Source organism: Taeniopygia guttata, chromosome 1 (assembly GCF_048771995.1).
Source record: "Taeniopygia guttata chromosome 1, bTaeGut7.mat, whole genome shotgun sequence".
NCBI classification, from domain to species: Eukaryota; Metazoa; Chordata; class Aves; order Passeriformes; family Estrildidae; genus Taeniopygia; species Taeniopygia guttata.
In genome coordinates, this window is record NC_133024.1 from 57,754,789 (window position 1) to 57,778,557 (window position 23,769).

The following is a 23,769-nucleotide window of genomic DNA, read 5'->3' on the forward strand; positions in this document are numbered from 1 at the left end:
CGAGCGGCCGCGGCTCCTTCTCCCAGTCCGGGCGGCTCCCGCTGAGCGCTCGCCTCCTCGGGAGCGAGGGAGGAGGAGCGGGAGAGGGTAGGAGGTGGAGAAGGGCGGGTAGGAGCGCGCGGCTTGAGCCCTCCCGGCTGCCGTCGCCGCGCTCCCTCCCTCCCCGGCGCCGCCCCGTCCCGCCCCGGCGGCGCGGCGAGCGGAGGGGAGCGCGGGGCAGCGGCGAGGCGAGCGGAGGGGAGCGGCGATGTGAGTGCCGGGGCCGGGGCGAGCGGGCACAGCCCCCGCCCTGCGAGCCGGGCTCGGGCAGGGCTGGTGGCGTGTGGTGCGGGGGCAGGGCTGGGCCCTGGGGACGGGGCCGGCGGGGCTGCGGCCGTGCCCCGGCTGTGGCCGGCGACCCCCGCCCCGCTGGGTAAAGTGTTTCAGTGTCGCTCCGGTCCCTCTGCTCCCGTCCGGCCTGCCGCTCTCTTCAGGCTGTTTGCTTCTGCTGCGTTGTCTTGCTCTTATCGCCCCGGCACAGGCCGGGCAGCTTCGCCTCCCGCCGGCGGGGCGGGGAGGGCTGTGAAGGATGCGGCCCCTGGCTCCTCACCCTGCACCCCCGCTCTGTACCCTTTCTCACCCCCGCTCTGTATCCTTTCTCACCTCCTCTCTGTACCCTCTCTCACCCCCGCTCTCTCTTTCCCTCCCTCTCCCCTGCACTCCCTCCTGCCCCTCTCTCCGTCCCTTCGGCCTCCCTCCCTCCCTCCCTCTTTCAGGTCCCCCCACCTTGCGGCCGCCTTTAGTTCTGGGCGAGGCGTGAGGAAGAAAGTAGTCCGTGCCTTGGTTCTGTCTGGCTGTCACTACCTGCTTGAAGCCTTTAATTAGGAATTTTGTGTTAATACCTGGACACATTTTGGGGAGGGGAATGTGTAAAAATCTAAGCTGCTGTCTTTATTAGGTGGGAATGGTATATAGAATGGTATATCTATCTGCTTGATTCTGTTACATTTCAAAATATCCTAACTTCCATACTGAAAAAAAGAATCTTGACCTGGTCAAAAATTTCTCTGGAGAAATTTCTCTAGAGGTCTGTCTGTGGGGCAGTACTTGATGGTGAGCTGTGTGAGCTTGCCTTACAGACTGGTACTAGGTATAGCAATGTTCTTAATTTTAGCTATTGCTAAAATTATACCTGAACAGATTCCTGACCCAATTTATGTTGCTGTTTTTTTCCTCTCTTCTAATTCTTATCACATTCTTCCTGACATAGCCCATATCCTTCTTCTGCATCTACAGCAGCAGACCTCTGCTTTCAGGAGATATCCCTGACTTCAGATATTTAACTTTTGAAAGCTGACTCAGACAGTTCACTTTAGGTTCCCTGTAAAAGGATGAAACACGCACCTAAGGAGTTTAGTATGCTTCTCAAGTGTCTCTTTCGGATGCAAAGAGTGCTGGTTTTGAGATGACAGTTTCCATCTGTTGACAGGGAGAACTGAGACAACTCTACCTCACTGTTTAGACAACTGAAGTTAGAGGAGATGACCTAGAGAACTGCAGCTCTATATGTGCAGAAGGCTGCTTTCTCTGGTATCTTTGTGCATTCTTGTATCTTAAAGTATTTGTGGCATTGGAAATGGTTGAGTCACTATCCCTGGAGGTAGTTCAAAGACACATAGATGTGTCACTTAGGGACATGGTTTAGTGGTGGATTTCGCAGTGCTGGTCTAAGGGTTGGACTCAATTATCTTAAAGGTCTTTTCCAGCCTAAATGATTCTGTGATTCTGTGATTTACAGGTTCGAAAAGAGGTCTGGCAAAGCAGATTCATGTGAATACAGGTCAGGCTGAGCATCTTCTGCAGACTATTTTCCATTGGATATTGCAATTCGTATTGTAGTTCACAGGGGGCTAATATAATGATACAAAGAAGCAGATGTTTGGGTTGTGAATTAGACTTTACCAAAAGCTTGCAAAAAATATATGTGACTTGAGCAAAGCCCTTGAGAGAACTGCCATGTTTATGTGGATGAAACTCTCATCCAGTCCTGCTCTGGAGGAGCCCATGGGTAAACATATGTTGTGTGATCTATTAGAAAGCCAACAAGCTGGGGTTAGGCAGGACAGTCCCATGTACTTGCAGTGTCAGGGATAGTCTTTTCCTTACCTTATTTTTAAATTCCTTTAAAAAAAAAGTTAAGGGTATGTAACTAAGAAGAGGTTTTAGGGTACAATTATGTAACATTCATAGTACACTATGAATGAACAGAGTTGCTGTGAATTATTGGGGAGTGTGAGTCATTAGGGGCCATGGCACTAGGACCTACTTCACAGTTCAAGAAAACATTTTTGATCTTCTTCTCTGCCAATCTTAGCATTGCAATTTTAGGTCTCACAATACTGGGATATTTGAATTAGAATTAGCTGTTCTGGAGCAGCTTCCCATGTGGAGGAGGATCCGTTGTGAAATACATGGAATTCTTTTTTCTTTTGTTTCTTTCTACTTCTTTCTGTTACAGAAGTGTTACTTTTGTTCAGAAGTATGCAGTATTTCAAATAGCGTTCATAAATAATAACAGATTCTGTCCTTTTGAGTGGCTGTTATAGTTTTCAAAGCAAATGCTTCCAGATTTTGTTTGTACAGTAAAATTCTTTTTCATTGTGTTCAGAACCACCTAAACCAGTTGTTTCTCTTCCCCCCTTGATTTCAGTACATGGTAGGAGCAAAATCCTCCAGCCCAATCTCCATGTAAAGTTTGGCAAAGCTGTCTCAGCTCAAGATAGCTACTTGATGAGGGTTTTTAAGATTCCCTGTAAAAGGAAAGCTGTTTGCACCACCTTTTGAAACTTTAATGGTACAGTAACTTATGAGGAGAAGCAGCCTGTAGGTTGATGGTTCAGAGCCCTGGACTCTCATACTTGAGTTACTCTGTAGGTTACTTCTGAACCTGTCCTTTTTGCATACTCCCAAACACATGGTTCCTATGCTGGGATGCGTACCTGGTCACCACAGCGTAGGCTGTGTGATTCTCCTGGCTCAAGAAATGCATTGTGCAAAGTATAAATGCTTGAGTTTCAGTGCTTTCTCTTTGAGTTTCATCATTTTCATATCTTTTGGAATGGCAAATAACAGGCATTGTTAATGCAGAGTTGCTACTTGTTCTTTCTTGTCTTCTTGTTCACTCTGATGCTTTAGTTTCAGAAATCTGAAAATATTTTAACATCGATCAATTGGCACTCTACTGTTTGCAGCCAAGACTTTGTCATCTCATGAGTTTCAAAAAAAACAGTTGGACGTTCATTTCCTCCTTTTCCTTCCTTTTCCTTTAGCCCCCTAAAATGTTGTACATTCTTCGTCTGAGTAAAAGCTGAAAGAAGATCACTGTTCTCAGGGAGACACAAACTGGTTGTGAGTTAGTATGAGATTTCCAAGTCTGGGTGGGTCTTACAGCAATTTGCCCAGAGCTTGCCCAGTACCCATCTCTATGGGGGCTGCCCTGTTCCCTAGTAACAGGGTACCAAATCAGCTTGCTCAACCAGCCCGAGAAAGTCGGGTTCCAAAGAGATTGTCCAGAACCCTTCTCCCGAGTCAGAGCTTCACAGTAAAACTGGCACCCCTCTCTGGGTCTGTGTCACCAAACTCCCTTTTGGGAGCCATGCCTGGTGAAAGGTGTGCAGTGCTAAACCTCAATCCTGCAAACCTGGACAAGGCAGACATGATGTACTCTAGACTGTCTTCTGTACTCCAGACTCTCCTCCTTACTAAAAGGTAGAAAGGGAGCTGTACTGGTGCTGGCCAACTTTCTAGTCCTTAGGAAGCTGGCCCAGCTGTAGAGCTGCAAACAAGAATCAACCTCAACTTCTGTCAGAAGACAAGGACTCTTAAAAGCTATTTTGACTGCAATGACTTTACAAAATAACCGTTTCCCATTATTTGTACACAATTATTCAAGAATAAAAAACTTTTGTGCTACTTTACTCTCAAGCCTGTATTTGTCAGATTGATAAAACAATCACAGACTTAAAAAATTGTCATGGATCCGAATTGTGACTGGAGCCCATGAAGAACTTGTAGCGTCTCAATGAAGTGGGATTTCACTTCAGTTGCTGCTCCTTTCCAGCAATATTCCTCTTTGGTTTGCTCTCATTGCAGCACCACTGTAACTTTGCAGGTTCTGCTGTTGTTACAGTGGCAGGTCTTATTCAATGGACATTTCAGCTGAGCTGGCTCTTTTTTTTTTCCAGTTGTGTGAACTCAAGTAGAAAATCTTTAAGAGAATTATTTAGTATATAAGATTCATGCTCATAAGCGACAGAATTGAGATCATAAGTTAGACAATTCATTAATCATAAAATGCAGGATTTAAGGTTCTTGGGATAGCTGTGCACACTACCGTTTACATTATTTTATATGTAACAGTAGAGAGAGAGTTTTTATGAAAACCAATTGGAGATGAAACAAAAAGACTTCTATCAAGATGTTGATTTGTACTGAAGCCACAGGTGTGCCCTCAGGTTCCTGAGAGGGATTACTCTGTGTATTGGTACAGTGGTTTGCAACAGATGCGGTGGCCAGCAGCATTTAGGAAAGAAATCAGTGTAAAATAGAGCTGAGAAAATAGAGCTGAGAAAATACGGCTTGTCAAATTCTCAGGTCTTGACTTGTGGTGGGTGCAGCTGTACAGTCTTAATTTTAGCACTTACATTTGATTCTGTTGAAGAGAAAGAACCTCCTCTCTTAGGTTAAACTTGGAAGAAGGCAGAGGTTCTTGCACATCCAAAACATGCAGTGATGGTTTTTTTTACTGTTTATGCTTTCTGTCAAAATTGGTCCATTGCCATAGGAATGACATGCATTTAGCTAGAAATTTGTTGTAGATGATGTTAAAGAGTTTTGGGGACAATTTATAGTTCAAGCAGGAAAAAGGATCTTGAGGTATTTCTGAGCTTTGAATTTCTCCCTCCCACTCAGCTGGTTTTCCAGACAGAGCATTAGATTTCTCTGGCTTTACCCCAGTATGTGCGGGTATAAGTCTCAAAAAAACCCCTTTTAATTAAATGTGTGACTGAGTAATCACACAGTTCTAAAGTACACCATTTAGGGATGAGTGGATTTCTGTTTAAATCAGGGAAAGCCCAGCTGCTTCTTTCTGGATTTCCAGGAAATTGCTTGAAAAGTTGTGCATTGCTAACCATGCTACTTTTTATATATTGATATATTTTTGCAGAGTACATCTTTTGTACTTAGACTTTCAAATAATCGTAGCCTCTTGGCTATTTTATTTTTATTTATTTAATTTGTATTTTTGTGTGAAGCACTGGTGGGAGAATGTATTTTGATACCTGCTTCAATTCTAGGAGTTGAGTTGATCAGATCTGTTTCTATAATTAAAGATCTGCTTACATGTATCATGAGGATTGAGGGTACTATTGTTGTGCATGGAAAAAGTTTTGGTTTTATTGAATAAGAATATCAGGAAGTATTGTCCTTAAACTTTGTACAGTGGTCTTCAGACAAAAGGCCAAGATTCAATTTTCTGATGTTATCAGTGTAATTGTGCCTATTTTTTAAATTTTTTCCCTCATTCTTTGTCATTTTAATTTAAAAATATAGAAGTCGGTTGTTCAAATGTGTTCTGGTGAACCAAAGCATTGTGTCTGTTGCTGCAAGACAATGAGAAATAGAATTGCTTCTGTACGATTCTCATCTGGCATTAGAAAGCGGTTTTTGATGAAGAAACAGCCATTGAAGGTTTTTGGTTTTATTGTTAAATACTCTGATATACTAACTTTCCAGCTCTGAAGAGTTTTCCCCACGTTTCTTTGCTTATCTAATTACATGGGTCAGAAATTCCCACTTTTTTACACTGAAACATCCAAACAATTTACTGCTGTGTATGTGACCCCACAGGTCAGAATCTGGTCTGGGATTCACTCCCCACAGTAGCTCAGTGTTGTCCAGAACTGCACCTTTGTGTTACTGAGTTCACTGTGTACAGTATCCAGCATTTTTATGAAAAACAGTGCAAGTTGCATTTTTCTGACCGTTCCATGTTCAAATGGGGTATCTAGAGCTGCTTGTTTTTCTCTGGCTTGCCTTGTCTCATATTTCTGGTTCTTACAGCACCGCCTCAGTTGTAAAAATTCTGCAGTTTTTGAACGTCAGATGGTTAAAATTCCAATACTGAACTGTGCTTTATGAGACACGGTTGTTAATACAGCTATTCTTGGTAGACTTGGTTTAAAAAAAAAAAGAAAGCCGAAGTTTTCTTTCATAGGATTTAATCACCCAATGAGGACTAAATTTAGTTTCTGAAGAGATATATAAATATGTATGAAAACCTGTGGCTTTGGTTATTGTTTAAGATTATGCATCTTTTCTTTTCTTTCCCCAGGGCCGATTACTGGAAATCTCAGCCTAAAAAATTCTGCGATTACTGCAAGTGCTGGATAGCAGACAACAGACCTGTACGATGGTCTACCATATTATGTCCATTATTTGAAATATTAGGAATTTGAATTACAGGCTTTAAACATCACTTTTTGATACTAGTCTGTTGATGCATGAAATTTGTTCTATAAAAATGCCTTTGTAATACCTGTGGTGTTTAAAATATATTATGTCAGAACCAGATACCCACATACAAGATGGTGTCTGCTGTTCTCCTTGGCAGTACAGATAGGAACTAAATATCTGACCCTGCTTATTCTTCAAGTTCTGTAACTTAACATTTGGTCTGTCTTGAAACTGTCTGCACCTGTCCTTCCCTTTCATGTGCAAGTAGAAAGCAAAACCTGGCATCTGTACTGTTTGTATGTGGTAGGCACAGTACAGCCAGTGCTCTGAGCTCTTGAAGCTGGTTTCTTTCATTTCACACAGCCCACAGAAGCATTACTGGGTTACAGAAAGGTGTTTCAGACTTGCAGATGCATTTTGCAGACTACTAGACGCATTGGTGTCTTCCTTAGCAGTAGGTTTTGCATTCCTGACTGGATGCCAGGGAGAGCTGAGCTTCCTCTGGCTTACATTAAGATACCTAATTAGCTACATGAACTGCGGGTATCTTCCCAGAGTAAGTGAAGAGAAATACGTGTCGAGGGAGGGATTTGAGCAATTTATAAAGTCTGTCTCTATACGAGATGAGTCATCCTGGGATGTGCATCCTCTGCACATCAGTTTGTGCGAAGGTCAGGCTTAGGCATCAAACATCTGAACACCCAAATGAGCACCAATGTTTTTATGTGAGAACCGCATGAGGACTACCACTGTTGTACCTGAGCTTCTGAACTCCTTCCAGCTCCTACTGGTGTCTTTCTGGCAGCTTTTTGGCTTGCAGACTGTTCTGTTACCCTTAGTTATCCAACTCCCCCACTTGTGCTTTTCCTCATTCTCGCTCTCTTTTTTCAGATTTTTGAGCCTGCAGTCTGGTTTAAATTCATGAGATATTTCTGAAGTGTAGCATAATGTAATTAAGGGCAGTAACTAATACTTGGAACATTAAATAACCTATATGGTTTTTAAGTTTGCATAAGAACAGGGACAAAAACAATTCTGATGATATGTGGAAGGATAGCATGAAAAGGGAACCCATATTCCCTGTTGTCTCTAACATGTGCTGAGCACTATTATTAAAAAAAAAAATGAATCTTCTAAATATACTACAAGATTTTATAATTTCTCTGTTTAATGTTTCTCAGTGTTCCTGTATTCCTATAGCCATTTTAGAATAAGTCTTCTCAGAACTGGTTACATTTAGGCTTCTTCAACTAAAATTAGTCCAACTAAATTTTAAGTAACTAAAATTAACTGTTTTAAAATTGTATAATACATATTACTTTTCTAAGTTGTTTTTTTTTACTTTTAAGAGCATTGAGTTTCATGAAAGAGGAAAGAATCATAAAGAAAATGTGGCAAAGAGAATTAGTGAGGTAACTCAAATATCTTAATTGCACAATGTTTATTTTTACTCTTTTTCATTATCAGATTGGTTTAATTTATTCTTTTGGGGTTTTGTTTTGTTTTAGATTAAGAAGAAAAGCTTGGAAAAGGCAAAAGAAGAAGAAAACATGTCAAAAGAATTTGCAGCAATGGAGGAGGCTGCAATGAAAGCATATCAAGAGGATATGAAAAGGCTTGGAATTAAGCCAGGTAGTTCATATAGTTGCCAGAAGATAAAGACAGAATTGAAAGAATATTGACTAGGAGAGTTTTGTCTTACATTGGGTTTAGGAGTGAGAGAGAAGGCCTCCAGGACTGTTGCTCATTAAAAAAAAAATAATGGAGTTTGCAAATTGCCAGTAGTAGAAGTTGCAGTACAGAGTATTTATAGCTATGGTATCCCCTGATGCATGGAACAATCAAATTTGGAGTAGAAAAATTAAACAATGTATTAACAGAAAGCTAGGCTGTCGTTGGTGCTTTGAATCAGCAGTGCAGCTTACTTTGATTAATTTTATGTTTCACTTTTGCCAGTTGGAAGCAAAAGTTCCCATGAGTAGGAGAGGCAGGCTGGGTTCCCACTGGTGTGAAACAGTGGAGATGAGAATCTCCTAGTCAGCTTGCAGCTCAACAAATATCTTTGTTCTGGACATTGAAGACATATTATCCTTTAAAAACAAGTTTGTAGTTCCAGGCTCTTACAGCAGCTGTCTTTTTCGTAACTCTTTTAGTTTCTCTTTTGTTGTTTAGTTAGAGCTTATTGGTCCTTAAGATTTTTCTCTTTGTTACTCATCATTTTAAATTTGGACGTTGTTATGATGCTATAGTAGTGGTACAGAGCAAGATTCTTTTAATATAGTCTTCTGTGCACTCGCTAGGAATATAATACTAAGGATTTTCACTCACTAATGAAAATACATATAAGAACAAAGTTTCTTATTTTCTGTTGTGCAAGAGTGACTAATATTTAAGTTCAGAATAGTAGTCTTTTTTAAAGGATATTTTTTTCTCTAAGATGATGTAGGGTCCAGTTCAACACAGAGTAAGACACAGAGTAATACAGTGGAAGCTAAAGGAAAGAAAGAAAAGAAAGAGAAGAAGGAAAAGAAAGAAAAGAAAAAAAAGAAACCTCAGGATGCCTCGATGCCACCAAAAATTGAAACAATGGAGTGGGTGCAAGGATTATCTCCTGAAGGCTATACATACTACTACAACACAAAAACTGGAGGTAAGAGCTACTGAGGAGCTAGTGCAGATATAATTACTGAATATAAGTGAGAAAAGTCTATCTGCGGGGTATTTTTTACTTCTCTGCTCTTTCAGCAGTATGCTGTTAATTAAAATATGAACACTTAGATGGAGTTTTGGTATTTAACATTTAAGACTTGGGTATCCAGAATTTCAGACTCATTTTACTGTTGATTAATAATGGAAGAATACAGTAATTCCACAGTTTCTGGAACTGTTTAGCCTGCCAGGGGTTAAGTACACAAAGATAGCCGTGTTCTTCCTGAAGAAACTTTGTGATCAGGAATGTGAAATAAACTCATTGTGTCCTTCCACATTTACAGAATTTATCTGACTTCTCTTGAGGGGCTGCATGTTGTGATTTACTTTAGAATATAAAAGCAACCACCTTTTATGATTAATGAGAATGTTACAAACTGTTTTTTATAAATTGAAGGATTGATATTAGTATTTACTGTAATCTTTCATAATTTAACTTTTTTTTTTAACCAAAAATCCTGTATCTCTGCATCAGGCATAGTAATAGAGTCTGGAGGGTTGTTAGCTCCACTAAAGCCAGCTGTAATTATGATACTGTGGTTTGTTGTTCATACCATAGTTTGGTCAATGATTATTTATATTCCAGCATGGTGTATATATATTTATATAATTTGTTTATATGTGTGCACACAGCAGTGTCATATCCTTTAGATCTGTTTTTTGTAAAGATTATTAACTATAAGTGAAATTGAATTATGTGAAATGGGTGAAATATGCTTTTGTTTTTTAGAATCACAGTGGGAGAAACCTAAAGGATTCCAAGGCAACTCTCAAAACTCACAAACGGTAATAAAATTATTAATAGGTTTCTTTGTCCTTGTAAACACTTAAATAATCTAAGCAATTTGCAAGTTGTCTGATTGAGGAAGATTAATTTTTTCCCCTTTAAAGTTAGGAAAATATAATTTGAATATGTAGACTCTTTTATGACAATCTGCAGTTTTACTATAGAAATCCTATTTTGCTAAGTTTTCTGTCAAGGGAAGAGAAGTAATTAGTGATGGTTGGGTTCCTGCAGAATATACTTATTTTATGCTTCAGCCCATAAAATGGAGAGCTTTTGGGAAATTCTGAATAAATTCTGTTAAACCTTTTTTAAATGAAATGCAATTATAAAAACTAAATATTACACAGTTGAAGTAGTTAAGCTTCCTTTATCTAAGGCATCACTAAGACTACATTGTAGTAGTTGAAAAAAAAAGAATGCCCATTTTTTAATGTTTGCGTTGTGATACATATGTTGCATAATAAATAGTATTTTTACTAGGTTTCTTACAATTATGGAACCTATATGCAAGCAATTATTAATTGAAATTAGTAATTTAGTACATTACTTAATTTTCATTATTTGAGGCGCAGAAAAACTTGCAGAATAGTCCAAAGACAGAAAAGTTTCTTATTATGATTAATGGATTTTCCCATGAAACTTCCCACTCCAGGATTTTTGTGCTTCACAGCATTAAAAACAGGATTTTTCCAACATTCCTGTGATGTTACGTTTCCCTGTTTTCAAGATAGGTGTCATATAATACACTTTAGTTTGATGTCAGTTTTGTTGGGTTTGCCGATGTTGGATTTTACACTAGCGTTCAAAAGAAACCTGGTGTTTTCAAAGTGCTTGACATTCTGTAGCTCTTTACATTGCATGCTATTCTGGCTTTCTCATTCCCTTGTCCTGTGGTTTTGCACAAATTGATAGTCAGCACTTCAACTTTATCTTTGCAGTCAATGCACAGCATTGCAATATGTAAAGTCAGTCTTACTGTAGCCTTCCACTGAAAGATGTGGTCCTGAAACTAATCTTGTATGGTCCTTGGTACATATTTACCCTGGCAGTGACCTAGTTCAGGCAGTGAAGGCATCAGAGTTTAGGTTACTGCTTTGGAGACTTATTTCCTTGCTATCAGCATTCTGAATAATCAGAAAAATTGCCAATGTGGGCAGAACAGATTGGGGGCAAGAAGACACTCCCTTCTTGGTATCTATTTGAAGTTAGTTCATCCTAGCCATATCAGAAGCACACACCTTCAGCTTTCAGTATCTCTAGCACCACACAGCTGTATTTTGCCATTCCTCCTTCACCCTGCTCAGTGACTTCGTCCTGTCTTGAGTTATTTTTGCTGTCACTAAAAACAAGCATTTGATTGCTCCCTTATTTAGTCTGAGCTAAGGATATTTGGAACATTCCAGATCTCTAGCAAGGACTCACTGCACAGAAATTAAAGGGCATGCTTGCAATACCTCGTGCCAGGAGCCCTCCTGGTTTTACAGCATGTTAGGTTTTGCTCAGACTTGGTAAGAGGTGGGGAGGACATGAAGGGGCATGTTAAAGGCTGCCTATAACCAGTTAGACTGACAGTGTGCTTCTTAGCATTTATGTCACACTCAGTGTGCCTAGTGTCAGGTATTGGCTGAAAATCCTTAACCAATAGGTCTACAAATGCTCCGGATCTAATTCTTAAAAAAAAAAAGAACTGGGTTATATGTTTTTTAGCCTCTTTATCCTTAAAATAAGCTTTCCTTTTGCTTTTGTCAAAACCAGCACACTGAAACTTCTGAGGGTAAAATCTTGAGAAAGCGTGATTCTGAAGGCTTTCACACCTGCCTGTTCTGAACCTACCAGTACAATTTTTTTTGTGTTTACAGAGTGAGTGCAAGACCTTTAGCTTCTGACTGTATTGTGCTTTTATTAAAAAAAAGCCCAAAGTTTTAACAAGAGTATTAAGCAAATGGTGTGCAAAAGCCTCTCTGTATATCTCTGTATACACACACGCATTTATTAATACCAAAATAATGTATGGTGAAGTTGCCTAATACAGAGCTGGCAGTATTGATACTTAAGGAGCAGGGAAGTAGTTGTGTGTCCAAGAGGGGATGAAAACTGGTTTCCTAAGGAAGATGTTAGGGCATGTGTAATGACTGTAATAAAATAAATTACATATCCACAAAGATATACCAGCAAGTTCAGCCACATTTCATGTTTATTTATTAACCAGTAGGGGAAAAGAGTGCCCCTATTAACCAGTAGGGGAAAAAGTGGAAAAGTGCAGAGATTGTTGAAATTGGTACTTTAGTAAAGAAGTAAAATTGTTGGCATGCAAAGTTTGATTCTGTAATTATTTGCTGTGATGTTCTATTTTGGGATAAATTTTTATTTGTTTGTGTATATTTAATTTGTGATAAAATTTATTGGTACTAGTTTTCTGTAGCCCTCACAAAGATCTAAGTCTCCCAGAGAATTTTTTCATCAGTCTCCAATAAAGACAATGACACAAATAAGAAATTACAGCCTCAGGGGTGAATACTTTGAGAAAATCCAAACATGTAAAAGAATGGCCTATATGAAAATTTAAACAGTATGGCAACAGTTATTATGCAGCCTCACACTAATTATCCACTGAGAATAATTGTATAGGTGCATTTGCAGTATTTTAAGTTATGGAATTCCATCTCATTGGAGTCAAAGGGAATACTTTCTAACAATGTTAGGGATTCAAGCAATAAACCAGTAAGATGGTCACAGACAAAAATTATTCAGGGGTTGAATAGACTCATAAGTGCTGCATTGGCTGATCCTGAAAACTTAGTTTCATGAACTCCTGTATCTTTTTCCTAGGGAGCAGAGTGGGTGGAAGGTGTCACTGAAGATGGTCATACCTATTACTATAACACACAAACTGGAGGTAAGTACTTTCTTTCCAGTTAAACTGCATCAGGAGAGAGGGTTTTCAGAAAGACCTCTTTTTTTGTTTTGCAAAAGCTGCATTTTTAACTAAGGTTTGTATTTTTTAAGCTGCTGTCTTAGTAGAAATAAAATAGTTGCTTAAGTCAGCACTGGCTTTCTGGCTGCATTGTCAGTGTGCATACGTTTTTGCTTCAGAGATTTTTTTGGATATTCAACTTGTAATTCTAAACTAGGCATTAATCTTTACTACATATATATTGAAATTACAGTTTGGAAACTAGAATGAGGAAGGATTTTGTGTTGATGGGCATGTAGAACTGAGAAGCTCCTAAACTTTTCCTCTTGCTGACATAGCATTGATAAGAAAGTCCAGAATCTTACCTCCTACTTCTTTTCCACTTTTTTCTCCCTACATGGGGAGTTTTGTGGTAACTCCCTCAGAACAGCATCTGTTTTCTAAATCTATCTGAATCATTTTAAGGTCAATGATGCCTCTCTGGAGAGCAAGTGGTTTTTTTGCTGACTATGAGTTTTCCTTCTGCAGTTGGGTATGAAGTGGCATTGCTAATGATGCCAAGAATAGGGAAAAAGAAACAAAAACAAAAAAACAGCCAATAAAACCAATCCAAAACCATTCACTTTTTCACTGACCACTCCCCTGCTCAAAGGATTTGCAATTTCTTTTGAAAGGGAAAGATGTTGGTTATTTTTAAACATTGCCTTTCAAGTTCAGATGCATTTTTGCCTATGTTTGCTGTATTTTAAGTACTTCATGGACATATGACACTTGTGAAGAATGTTTCTAATCATCACATTTAGCAGAATTCTGGCTTTTGAGATTTCAAATTGATCCCTTGCTTTTATGTAGCTTTAAGTGCGTCTCTTGGGAGTACTTGAAAATTACTTCTCTGTTCTGTTAAAAGTAATCCTATCCTCTGACAGCAAAACAAAACTTTTAACTGATATAAATAATTATAAGTGTCTCATGTCAGACACATAACTTAGGGGACTAATGGCTCCAGGCTTGGTGCTACGAGAATGACAGGTTGCACCTACTCCACTCTTTATGTGGCACCTGGGAAAGTGGACTTGCTCAGTTACTAATCTGAAGCCAGATGTCAGCAGTACCCTTAAGAGACTGTGCTGTTCATGCAAAGTTATTAATTGCCAGTTTCTTACATCTTTACTTCAAGATAGGCACTTACATGTTGTGTTGTTTGCAGTTAGGAAAAAGAGTAGGGTTTTTTAATATCTGAAAGCTTATATAAAATTGTCAACTGAAAGTTGGTGTACTTTTGCCATTGTTTTACTAAAACCAGTTTTAAGAGCATTGAGTCAACTTTTGAGTAATTCTTCTCAGTATATTTACTGGAATACTACTTTTAAATTGAAAATGAGGATATATGTGTATGTACATATTGTGTATGTATTTCTAGTCTTTTCAGATTGATGTTTGTATTTCCTTGTTTGCTTCAGAGCTCTTTTAATTAGAGACCTAATGTTACTAAGAAAAGTAGCACTAGAAAAGGGTTTAGTTGCCTGGAGACCTGAACCTTGCAGTTGTCATTCTTTACTTCATCCTGTCCTTGTAATCAATTAGTAGCTCAAATCAAATAGGTACATGTACAGGGCAATTAAGTTATTTGTCTGTCCTGTGTAAGGATGAGAGGGACCACAGTCTTGTGGGTCACAGTTTGCTGTGTGTGGTGGTTTTTGTAAGAGCTAATTAAAACAAGCTTTATCAAGAGTGAACTCTGTTGTCCTGACTGTGTCTCTGATGGGAAGAAATGTTATCTTTCTGATTATGGTTATTAAAACAAATGTACCAAACAAAAGCAAAAGCTTTTTGCTAAATTATTTGCTGTATTTTTGCATAAGGCAGCACTGCTTCTGAAAGGTTATATTGTTGAAGCAATAACAGATCAAAACAAGAAGCATAAATAATGTGGTTGTTTGAATGTCTTGGACAGTATCCACATGGGAGAAACCGGATGGTTTTGTTTCATCTTCAAATGAGAAGGGTCAGCGTGACAAGCCTGTAGAAACAACATCTGAATCAGACTCAGAAGATAGTGAGAATGAAGCAGAGAGTTCAGAAACAAACTTCAAGGTAAGTTTTCTTCAGATTTATTTTGCATATGTGATCTTATACTTGAAAATTATAACTGAATCTTTTATGGTTTGTGGTAGGTTGTACTTACTGAAATGAGATTAAAACGTGTGACTAGAAGTAAAATTTTGCACTTCTTAATAAAATGAATATTTATTCAATTATTTGGCTGATTAGTGGCACTCTTCCAGAATAGAAAGATTGATCTTTCCTTCAACACACCAGAAGTACGTTGAATTCTACAAGAGATGTGATGTTCTCTGAGAAAGGTTACTGTCATCTCTCTGAAATAATCCACAAAATGGTTTGGTATGAGGATGATTTCAACCTTTCATTGGTAAATGTGACTGCCAATAGACCTTCAGGGAATGCTTTGGACTGAAAATGGCATGGTTGTAGTTTTTTTATTAAATTGAGAAAAAACATAGCACATAGTACAAAATCTGTATCAATTATATATTTCAAACATAAATTTAAAACTTGAGATAAAACGTGTGATGTCCCTGGTTGGGTTAGATGTTTTCCCTGGAGCTGGTAATTCAGAACATAGAGAGACAGTTTAAATATAAAATGTATTCCTAGACAGGTGTTAATTGTAAGATACTTTTGTATCACTGTGCATCATTAGAAACTGCTACCAGGTATTGGCAATAAGTGTGTGCATCTGGATGTAGAGAAAGTTGCATGTGAAATTTTTCCTCTTTATTTTAAGATGTGCTAAGATTTGCTTTCAAGTGAATTTGTAAGTTTGTTAACTTCAGCCTTGGGAGATGGCATTTTCCTGCTTTAATTTCTTGTAACATTTAAGGGTTGTTTTCTTCTATAAAGCTTAAGAAGAAAAATTTGTAGATTCTATCGCAATATGAATTTATTGCTTCAAGTTACTCTTGGTTGAAAAGCATGAATAGTAGATAATAAGTAGATAATAGTAGCAAATAAAAGATGTAAAATAAAGCTACATTATGTTTTCATTTAGGCTTTTTTGCTTAAGATGGGTTTTTTCCTCTTTAGAGGAAAGGAGATAATGGTGGAGAATCAGAGGAAGGGAAAAAATCTCCCAAAGCTAAAAAGTTAAGCCCTTATGGGAAATGGCGAGAAGTTAAGTCAGAAGAAACCATGGATAAAGAGGAGAGTACATCAGCTTCCCAAGAAACCTCTAGTGATGGATCTAACAAAACCAACCCTTATGGAAAATGGAAAGCACTTAAGGAAGTAGGGGAAGAACAAGAAGAAGAAGAAGCAGGGTGAGTATCTTTTTACCATCCTTATTTTCATAATGTTGTTTGCAGGAACTGAAGCTTTTGTACCTCTGAATTCTGGCAGAATTAGCACAACTGTGATTGGAAATGTTGCCCAAATACAATTATTTTCACAATTATTATTTTAAGTAATTACTCTCATTGCAGACAGAGGTGGTGTTTTGGGTTTTGTGTAGAAGTTCATAATGAGTACAGTGTAAATTGAAGTGATTTAAGAATCATAGTCATGCACTGTTTTTTCAGAGGCTGAGTTTCAAAGCTATGTTACTTTAAGCTTATGTTCCTTACATTATCTCTTTCAACAATCTGATGCAGTTGCCCCAGGAGTTCCTATGATCTCTCTCTCTCTCTTCCCCTCCTGTCAGACCAATGAACTGCAGATGTTTTCATAAAGTGCATCTGATCAGAAGGGTTGTTTTTCTGCATAATGCCTGTGGTGAATCTTTTGTTTCTTCCTTGTGAAGTATGCTCTTTTACTGCAATCTTCTTCTTGTGGGATCCTCAAGGAGTGTGGCAAAAATAGGTTTTGGAGAATGAAAAGAGTCTTTCTCCTTATGCTTTCTCCATTCTCCAACATTATAGAGCAGGTAGACCTCCGATAGTGCTCATACTAAATTAAGCACTGATGCACTTCTTGGAGATGATAACGTTCAGATAACATCTCCTGAATTGCACCAGCTAAACTGCTCCTTGACTGCTGAGCTGAAAAATTCTCTTGGGTTTTGGGAAAGCGCTGTATAGTAAAAAGTGCATTCAGCCACTGAACCTGATAGATCAGTCTGCACTTTAACAGACAGGCTTGAGATGAGCACACGTGGCAATGAGACAAATGCAGTTGTTCATTATTTACTTTAAATCCAGTCTAGGCACAGTGCCATCCACTTCCAGAAAATTTACACTTTTGGGGTACTGCAACAATCGCATTTTCTTGACTTGCCACATTTTTGTGGCTATTGTTTGGGTGCTTGAGCCAGATCCATGTCTTCTTAGAAGCATGGAACCTCAGACTGGTTCCATGCTTCTAAGCTGGAACACAAGCTGACCTCAGGCTAACACTCAGTAGTAGCAAAAGTATTCTTGTGTGGATTGGCCAATATCTCTGCAGCAGTGTTGTGCTGGTGCGACACCTGTGATTTAGGTAAATTTCTGCCAGCTCTTTGGTTCTTCTTTGTCATCTGTTTGTGCCATGGGTTATCCTTGTGGAACACAGTGTTTTGCTGCTGACCCTTTAAAACTAATAGGTCATTTTTAGTTGTTGTCTTTGATTTGTTTGGATCAGTACTGGCTGTGATCCTGCCCTCCAAAGCCGCCTCTCCCAGTTTAGGATCACTGTCTGATTTGGTAAGCTGGGTGTCTCTTCTGCCATACAGTCCTTCAGGATGGACACTTGAGGCAAAAAACTCAATAATGTTCTGGCAGTGAACCACTGCTACTACTCACTGTCTACTGTCTTCCAGTATTCTTAAATTTACAGACATACAGCCCTCTTCTTGCAGGACTTTTCACACAGTGAGTGCTTGGGCCATGCTATAAGTTCTGTACAGAATGAGGTATTAGTTTGTTACTTTTTATGGCAGCCTACGCAGAAGAAACAAAGAACATGGGTGTTTTTTCTTGATGCCTGTCATGATGATAACTAGAAGACTGCATCTAGCTCAAAGCTGTTTTGTCAAATAAAAATAGCTGTTACTGTCTGCAATACACCATGTTGCTTTCTCCATGTAGATTAACCCTTTTACATTTTCCTCTCTTCTCCCAGTGAAAAAGTGGACCTGGAGCTTCCAAGTACAGAGAGTGACAATGTAGCACCCCCAGTGCTAGAGGATCCAGAAGAGGAAACAGTCATATTTAAAGAGAAGACAGTCACCTCCCTTGGAGACCTGACAGAAGGGGTGCCAACGTTTAAGAAGAGGAAATTTGAAAATGGAAAATCTAGAAACTTAAGACAAAGACTAAGTGATCAGTAATACTTAACAAATAATTTTTAATTCTGTTTAAGATAGAGTGAATCAAAAGTTTAATATTTTAAACAGGCTTTTATAAAGAAAGTGTTGGATAGAAGTTAAGGATTTATAGGTAATAAAACATACATGAATTTAATATTTTTTTATTTTAAGTTGATGTGATTTGTTTTGGAATGGAAGTTTGTGTTAAATTACTTATGCAGCAATATTGTAAATACATGTATTCTTTATTGTAACCATGCCATCCAAGTTCTGCTTGCTCTGTGTATGCTGTTTTAAATACATTTCATAAGGTTTTTTACTCCTTTTCTAAGTATGTGAGAATGCAGTAATCCTTAATCTGACAAAAAGGAAGTAGACCTTTTATTTTCATAGGGGAACTGGAGCAACAGAATATACTAGGGAGTAAAATCATCCCCCAAGATTGTTTATGTGGCGTAGTTTCTCCACTAACAAGTAAAATATTGTGCTTACTAACCTTTGTCTGATCACTTGCAAAAGAGTGGGTAGTGAGACTGCCAGCATTTCAAACTGATCGTTTAGAAGATGTTTTTAGAAGAGTTAGTCACATCAGTGCCACCCATTCCAAATGGTGTTCTGAAAAATTATTTGTGTATGTGCATGGTAAATGTATTAAACCTCTGCAGAAGATTTAACCCTGATGAATCCTAACTTGTAGTAACAGCACCAGAGCCACACCTGTTGGAGTAGACATTTCTGTGATGTCTTCCTGTCTCCTGCTTTATTGTTGTCTACTTGAATTTTTCTTTCCTTTAACTTACCAAGACTTCTTTTTTGGTCTTGCTTTCTTTTTGTCTATTTCCTAGCAAAATAGACAAATATTGCTTGATAATTTAATGAAATATTTTATTGTCTGATATTTTAATGAAAAAATACTTTAGAGACTCAGCCCTGCTATGGCATACAGGACCATTTTTGAGATGGTTGTGTTTTTTCTGTTGATAAGTGTGTGTTTTATGGTTGCAGTGTTTGATAAGATGAGAGGGCCTAAGTGTGTTGAAGCTTCATCATTATCCTTACCATAGGGGAGGAAACCAAAAGATCAGCCGAGCTGATGGCTGTAGAGTCCGAGATGACTTGGATGTTTTCTTAAGGATTGTCCCACTTGGTGGGATTAGTCTACATTTAGCATCACCAGGATTCATTGTCTGTGTCAAAGTAAAGCTGCACTCATTGCTTCTCTAGCCATCAAACAGTGAACCAGATAGATCTAAATAATCAATCTGTTAAAAACTATGTCTCTATTCTTAAAGCTCACAATGTTTTGTTTAGGGGAGTCTCAGTCAAAAAAAAAAAAGGAACGCAGCTAAGGCAGTTGTCAAGAGTCTAGCAAAATAGAGTTGGTAACTGCTGAGCTTGAACTTCTTTGAGAAAACAGCTATTAATCTGTTGGATCAATTGAGAAAGGAGTGCAGGACAGGAAATCTGGCTTATTCTGTATCACAGTGGAAGTTGAAGTTCTTTTTTTTCTATTCTTGTGATTTTTGCTCTATTTAGAAGATAATTAATTATTGTATTTAATCCCATGTGTTTTCTTGGCTTCCTCAGGGTTGGTGTATTTTGGCTGACGTTTGTTCTGATAAATTTGAAAGTTTACTGTAATATGTTAGCCTGGATTATTATTTAGTGATGCAGGACACATGCAGGATGCTTCAAAGTCTAAGATGCAGGAATGAGCAACATGTACTCCCAGGAGAGGGTTTCTTAATCAGATTTTTTAGGGTTTGTTCTTACTTGTGTATTACTCTGGGAGCCTGCTCTAACTTGAAGTTTTCCTGTGTTTGTGGCCAGTTTACTCTTCCAATTTACACAAGTCCTGCCCTTGAGCTAAGTAGCTTTCCTTCACCTTGAATCCATCACATCTTCTCTCTTTGAAATCACAAACAGCGTCCTTGTGTGACAGGATCTTCAGTGTCCCACCAGTGCTTCTCTTCACCTATTCCAGCCTGTGTCTGCCTGGACTGCACTTTCCTAGATGGATTTCCCTGGGCTAGTTCACCTTGATTAAGGCTATGCATGATGTCACCAATACTTCTTAGCATATTGAAAGTAACTCTTGATACTTCCCTAAACCTCATTTGCTTTTCACATGACCTCACACGCTGTCTGCCATGAGCACCCTTACCTGTGACTTACCACTACATCTGATTCTTTCTGCTCCTTTGCTTTTGGTAGCTGCTGAGTTACCAGCTGGTCATGCTTTTCTTTCAAGAAAAATTCTTTTTTTTCTTAAGACTTTTTTTGTACTGCTGTGTTCATCCTCTTTCTTTTACTCCAAGCCTAAAGTATATGCATTTCATTATGATTTCTGAAAAGTTGTTTTTATTTATTAGTACAGTTTGATCAAATAGTATAGGGTTTTCTTGTAGGCTCCACTTTCAATATCCTCTGAGGAAGATAGCTTTCCTCTTTTAGTGAGGTTCCCAAAATTAGCATATTTTCTTTAAAACGCTTTGTCACTTTCAAGTGGTCACAGGCAGCGATTTAAGATACCTGTAACTAAATCTCTTGAGCAGATGTTTAAAGACATCTGAAAATGAGTGTTTAAAACTTGTTTCCTTGTGGAGCTGCTGTTAGTAATGAGCCAATGGTCTTTGTATTGTATTAAATAGACAAAACAGAACATTAGGAAAAAAGATTAAAAATTTTATTTGATTACAGCTAGTAAAGTTAGTTTAAATACCATACATGTGGTTTTAGCTGATGTGACTTTTAAAGCCTGCATTTCACAAAGAAATACAGCACTTTGCTCTCCACTACCTCTGAAAGTTAGAGACCAGTTAATTCTTTGTTCTTAAGTGTAAGATATAAAAAGGGCCAGCTGAGTTTTGATATATCCTAAACTATTGTTTAATTTTGCACCATGCTGTCATTCAATTTCCTTACTGTGTATCTAAACCAAATATTTTCTGCTCTTCACAAAAATACTTATGTGAGATTTAAGGCAAACGTTGCTTTTCCATGACATCTGTTTGGCACAGATTTACCTCCCTGCAAACCCTTCTGCTTTTGGAATTTGCTATAGGAGCCCTCTAGGTATTGCCACAGTTACAGTCCTCATCTGCTAACCCTTCTTTGGGCTGCACTGGCTTTTGACAAAGGAATGTTCATTTTACTGTTTCAGCCAAGTGCTGTGTTTTCTGGCTGATCTATTTTCTATTAGACAGAGTGTTTTTATCTGCTTGCCTGTTTTTATTGCAAGCTCCTTGACTACACCATTGTTTTTTGTATGATGTCATAGACATCATGAGCAATGTGAGGAGAACCAGAGAGCAGGGGGGAGTCATTGCAATTTCTGATGGTGATTTCTTCTGTGTGGTTTTGAGCCAGTCAGTTCACTGCTCTGTATTTTTCTTTCCTTGCCTCATGTTTTCATCTACCTTGTCTGCTTAGGCAGCTTCACAGCATAAGATTTGTGTGTGTCTTTACAGCTGGGCCTGCCTGAAGTTGGTGATGCTTTTAGAAGCAAATATATTGCATGTACAGAAAAAAAAGAAAAATTATCTTGTTGGGCATTTGCTATGCCAGGAGCTGTGCAGAGACTGCTCAATTTTACCCATGTTATAGAATAATCCTTGTTCTGATTTAAGCTAAAATACATTTTAATCCTTCACCCGGGGATTTGTAGATTGAAATCCACGCTTTCCTAGTAGGGTAAAGTTTTGTTTGACCCTCATAGATAAAATCTGTGCCTGCAGCACCATCCAGTTCCAATACTCAGTTTTAGAAGTATGAGGGCTGGGGAGATCAGGATATGGATCTGAGTTAAATTCACTAACTTGTGCATGTATCAATATTTCTCCTTTTTCTTCTTTCTTCCCTAAAAATTTTATTTCAGTGCAAATTTTGTCATCTCAGAAAGGGAGTAAAAAACAATTTCATGCTGCTATGTTTCTTTGATTTGTTTTTTGAGTTGTGTCTCCCGTTTTTTAGTACTTTGCTTATTATTGCTGTGTTCCTCAAATTGTCTTCCTCCAGTATTCCCAGATATGCAAATCTCTGTCACTGCCATGCTGTGTTTCTGTTGTCCCCCTTCACCTTCTCCCCAGCTGTGCTGAGATTTCCAGAAAGTTTCATGTTCTTCTGTAGCCACCGTGTGTCCAGGTCCCGGCTCCCAGGAGTGATTCTGCTGCCTGTTTGCACTGTGCCCTGAAGAACCCTGTCTGTTTTCCAACAACATGCAAGCTGTTTTAAGACTTCATATGTGCTCTTTTGATTTCCTTGATAATTACTTTTCCCAAGACAGAATCCATTCCTAGTACAGGGTTTGTAGGCCTTAGATCCTTTTGCTTGTTGGTACAAAAGTTGTCTTTATACCTCCTATCAGCTGTGGCAACCCTTGGGTTCTGTTTTTCCAGATAGACCTCTTCAGTCTCTCTTCTATCTACCTCTTAAGTGCCCCTACCTTCTACCTGCTAAATTATTTAATTTAGAATTTGTGTTAACCATTTGTGTGATTAACAGGTTTAGTTTGTGTAATGTTTCAGGATAGAACTTGAATAGAAGTTTCCATACAAAGCAAAAAGTGTTGCAAATTATCACCTCAAAAAGGCTAAATTTGCCCAAGAGGATTCCCAGAGAGCCAGGTTTCAGAGGTTCCTTGGGAATTCCCAGGATTCCCAAAAGCAGATTTGATTTTACCTGTAAAACCATAAATAGCCTATGTTAAAAACCAGCAGTGTTTTACAGACCATGGACTGGAGACAATGGATTTTAATGGCTTGCTTGGGGTGATTGAAAAGTGTTTTTTTTTTTAGTTTATAAGTAATGTCTGCAAAGTTAAACAGCTGGTTTCTTTTCTCAGTTGCAATTACAAAATATTGCAAGTTCTTAAAGTGGAATTTTTATGAAAATACTGAATAAAGCTTTCATTTGAACAATCTGTACCATCACGCATCTGTTCAGGGGGTTTAGGGCAACCTGGAAGATTTAGGGGTGCAGATTCTGTTCAAAATGGAGCCTGGGGTAAATATAAACTAAAATAGGTCTGTAAATATGGAAATGCTTCTTTAAAATAAATATTTTTATTTTGTGGCTACCAACAGAATACCTGTGTACCTTCCTCTAGCACCCTAAACAGCAACTGGAAATTAGTTTATTCTGTGCATCAACTGAGTAACAAAAACTGCAGTTTAAAATATTTTATTTAAATTTTTTTAACTGAGTTCAGGTTAAGATTTGTTGCAGTTACTGTTAGTAACTAAAGTAACTAAAGTTAGTAAATAAAGCTGAATATATGAGCTTTTTGATTATAACCAACGGCGATTCAATATTACATATATTTTATGGCCTTAGGAACAATGAGCAGTGCGCTGAGGGTCAGATACGCACTCAATGACTCAATGAAAGCAATCGAGGCGAGGTACCCAGGCTGCCCTCCTTTTGCAGAGGGTGAACATCTATCTCTGGGTGGAAGGGCTGCTGCTTCCCGGCACACACAGCTTTTGTCTGGCTTCCCTGCTGGCTGAGTGAGACACTGCTGCGTGAGACCTCAGCAGAGAGATGAAAGAGATGCAGAAACTACAT

The 23,769-nt window shown here is 38.5% G+C and overlaps 2 protein-coding genes across 6 annotated transcripts in view; one reads left to right on the forward strand and one right to left on the reverse strand.

Annotated features, from left to right (window-relative positions):
* Positions 1–139, reverse strand: part of ELF1 (E74 like ETS transcription factor 1) — an 88,496-nt gene extending 88,357 nt beyond the window's left edge. For 2 of the 3 annotated variants that reach the window (XM_072928602.1, XM_030271878.4), the window contains exon 1: positions 1–139. The gene's annotated coding sequence lies outside the window, so the exon portion shown is untranslated. The other variant, XM_072928582.1, reaches the window with a different exon arrangement.
* Positions 110–23,290, forward strand: WBP4 (WW domain binding protein 4). Of its 3 annotated transcripts, XM_002196312.7 has the most exons (10): positions 110–249; positions 6,374–6,446; positions 7,845–7,907; positions 8,004–8,127; positions 8,933–9,145; positions 9,935–9,990; positions 12,821–12,887; positions 14,860–14,999; positions 16,011–16,243; positions 18,018–23,290. In XM_002196312.7, coding segments are annotated over exons 1-10 (1,179 nt in total). In that variant the 5' UTR covers positions 110–247; the 3' UTR covers positions 18,226–23,290. The 3 variants fall into 3 exon arrangements, with proteins under 3 accessions (XP_002196348.6, XP_072784750.1, XP_072784752.1); XM_072928649.1 differs by lacking the exon at positions 6,374–6,446 and having other exon boundaries at positions 121–249; XM_072928651.1 differs by lacking the exons at positions 6,374–6,446; positions 7,845–7,907 and having other exon boundaries at positions 126–249.
* Positions 23,291–23,769: the final 479 nt, after the last annotated feature.

What these genes read in the sequence shown, in the direction of transcription:
- WBP4 (XM_002196312.7), top strand. An exon ending in GGATAGCAGACAACAGACCT is followed by an intron (nt 6,447 to 7,844) that starts GTACGATGGTCT and finishes TTTACTTTTAAG; the next exon opens with AGCATTGAGTTTCATGAAAG. An exon ending in TGGCAAAGAGAATTAGTGAG is followed by an intron (nt 7,908 to 8,003) that starts GTAACTCAAATA and finishes GTTTTGTTTTAG; the next exon opens with ATTAAGAAGAAAAGCTTGGA.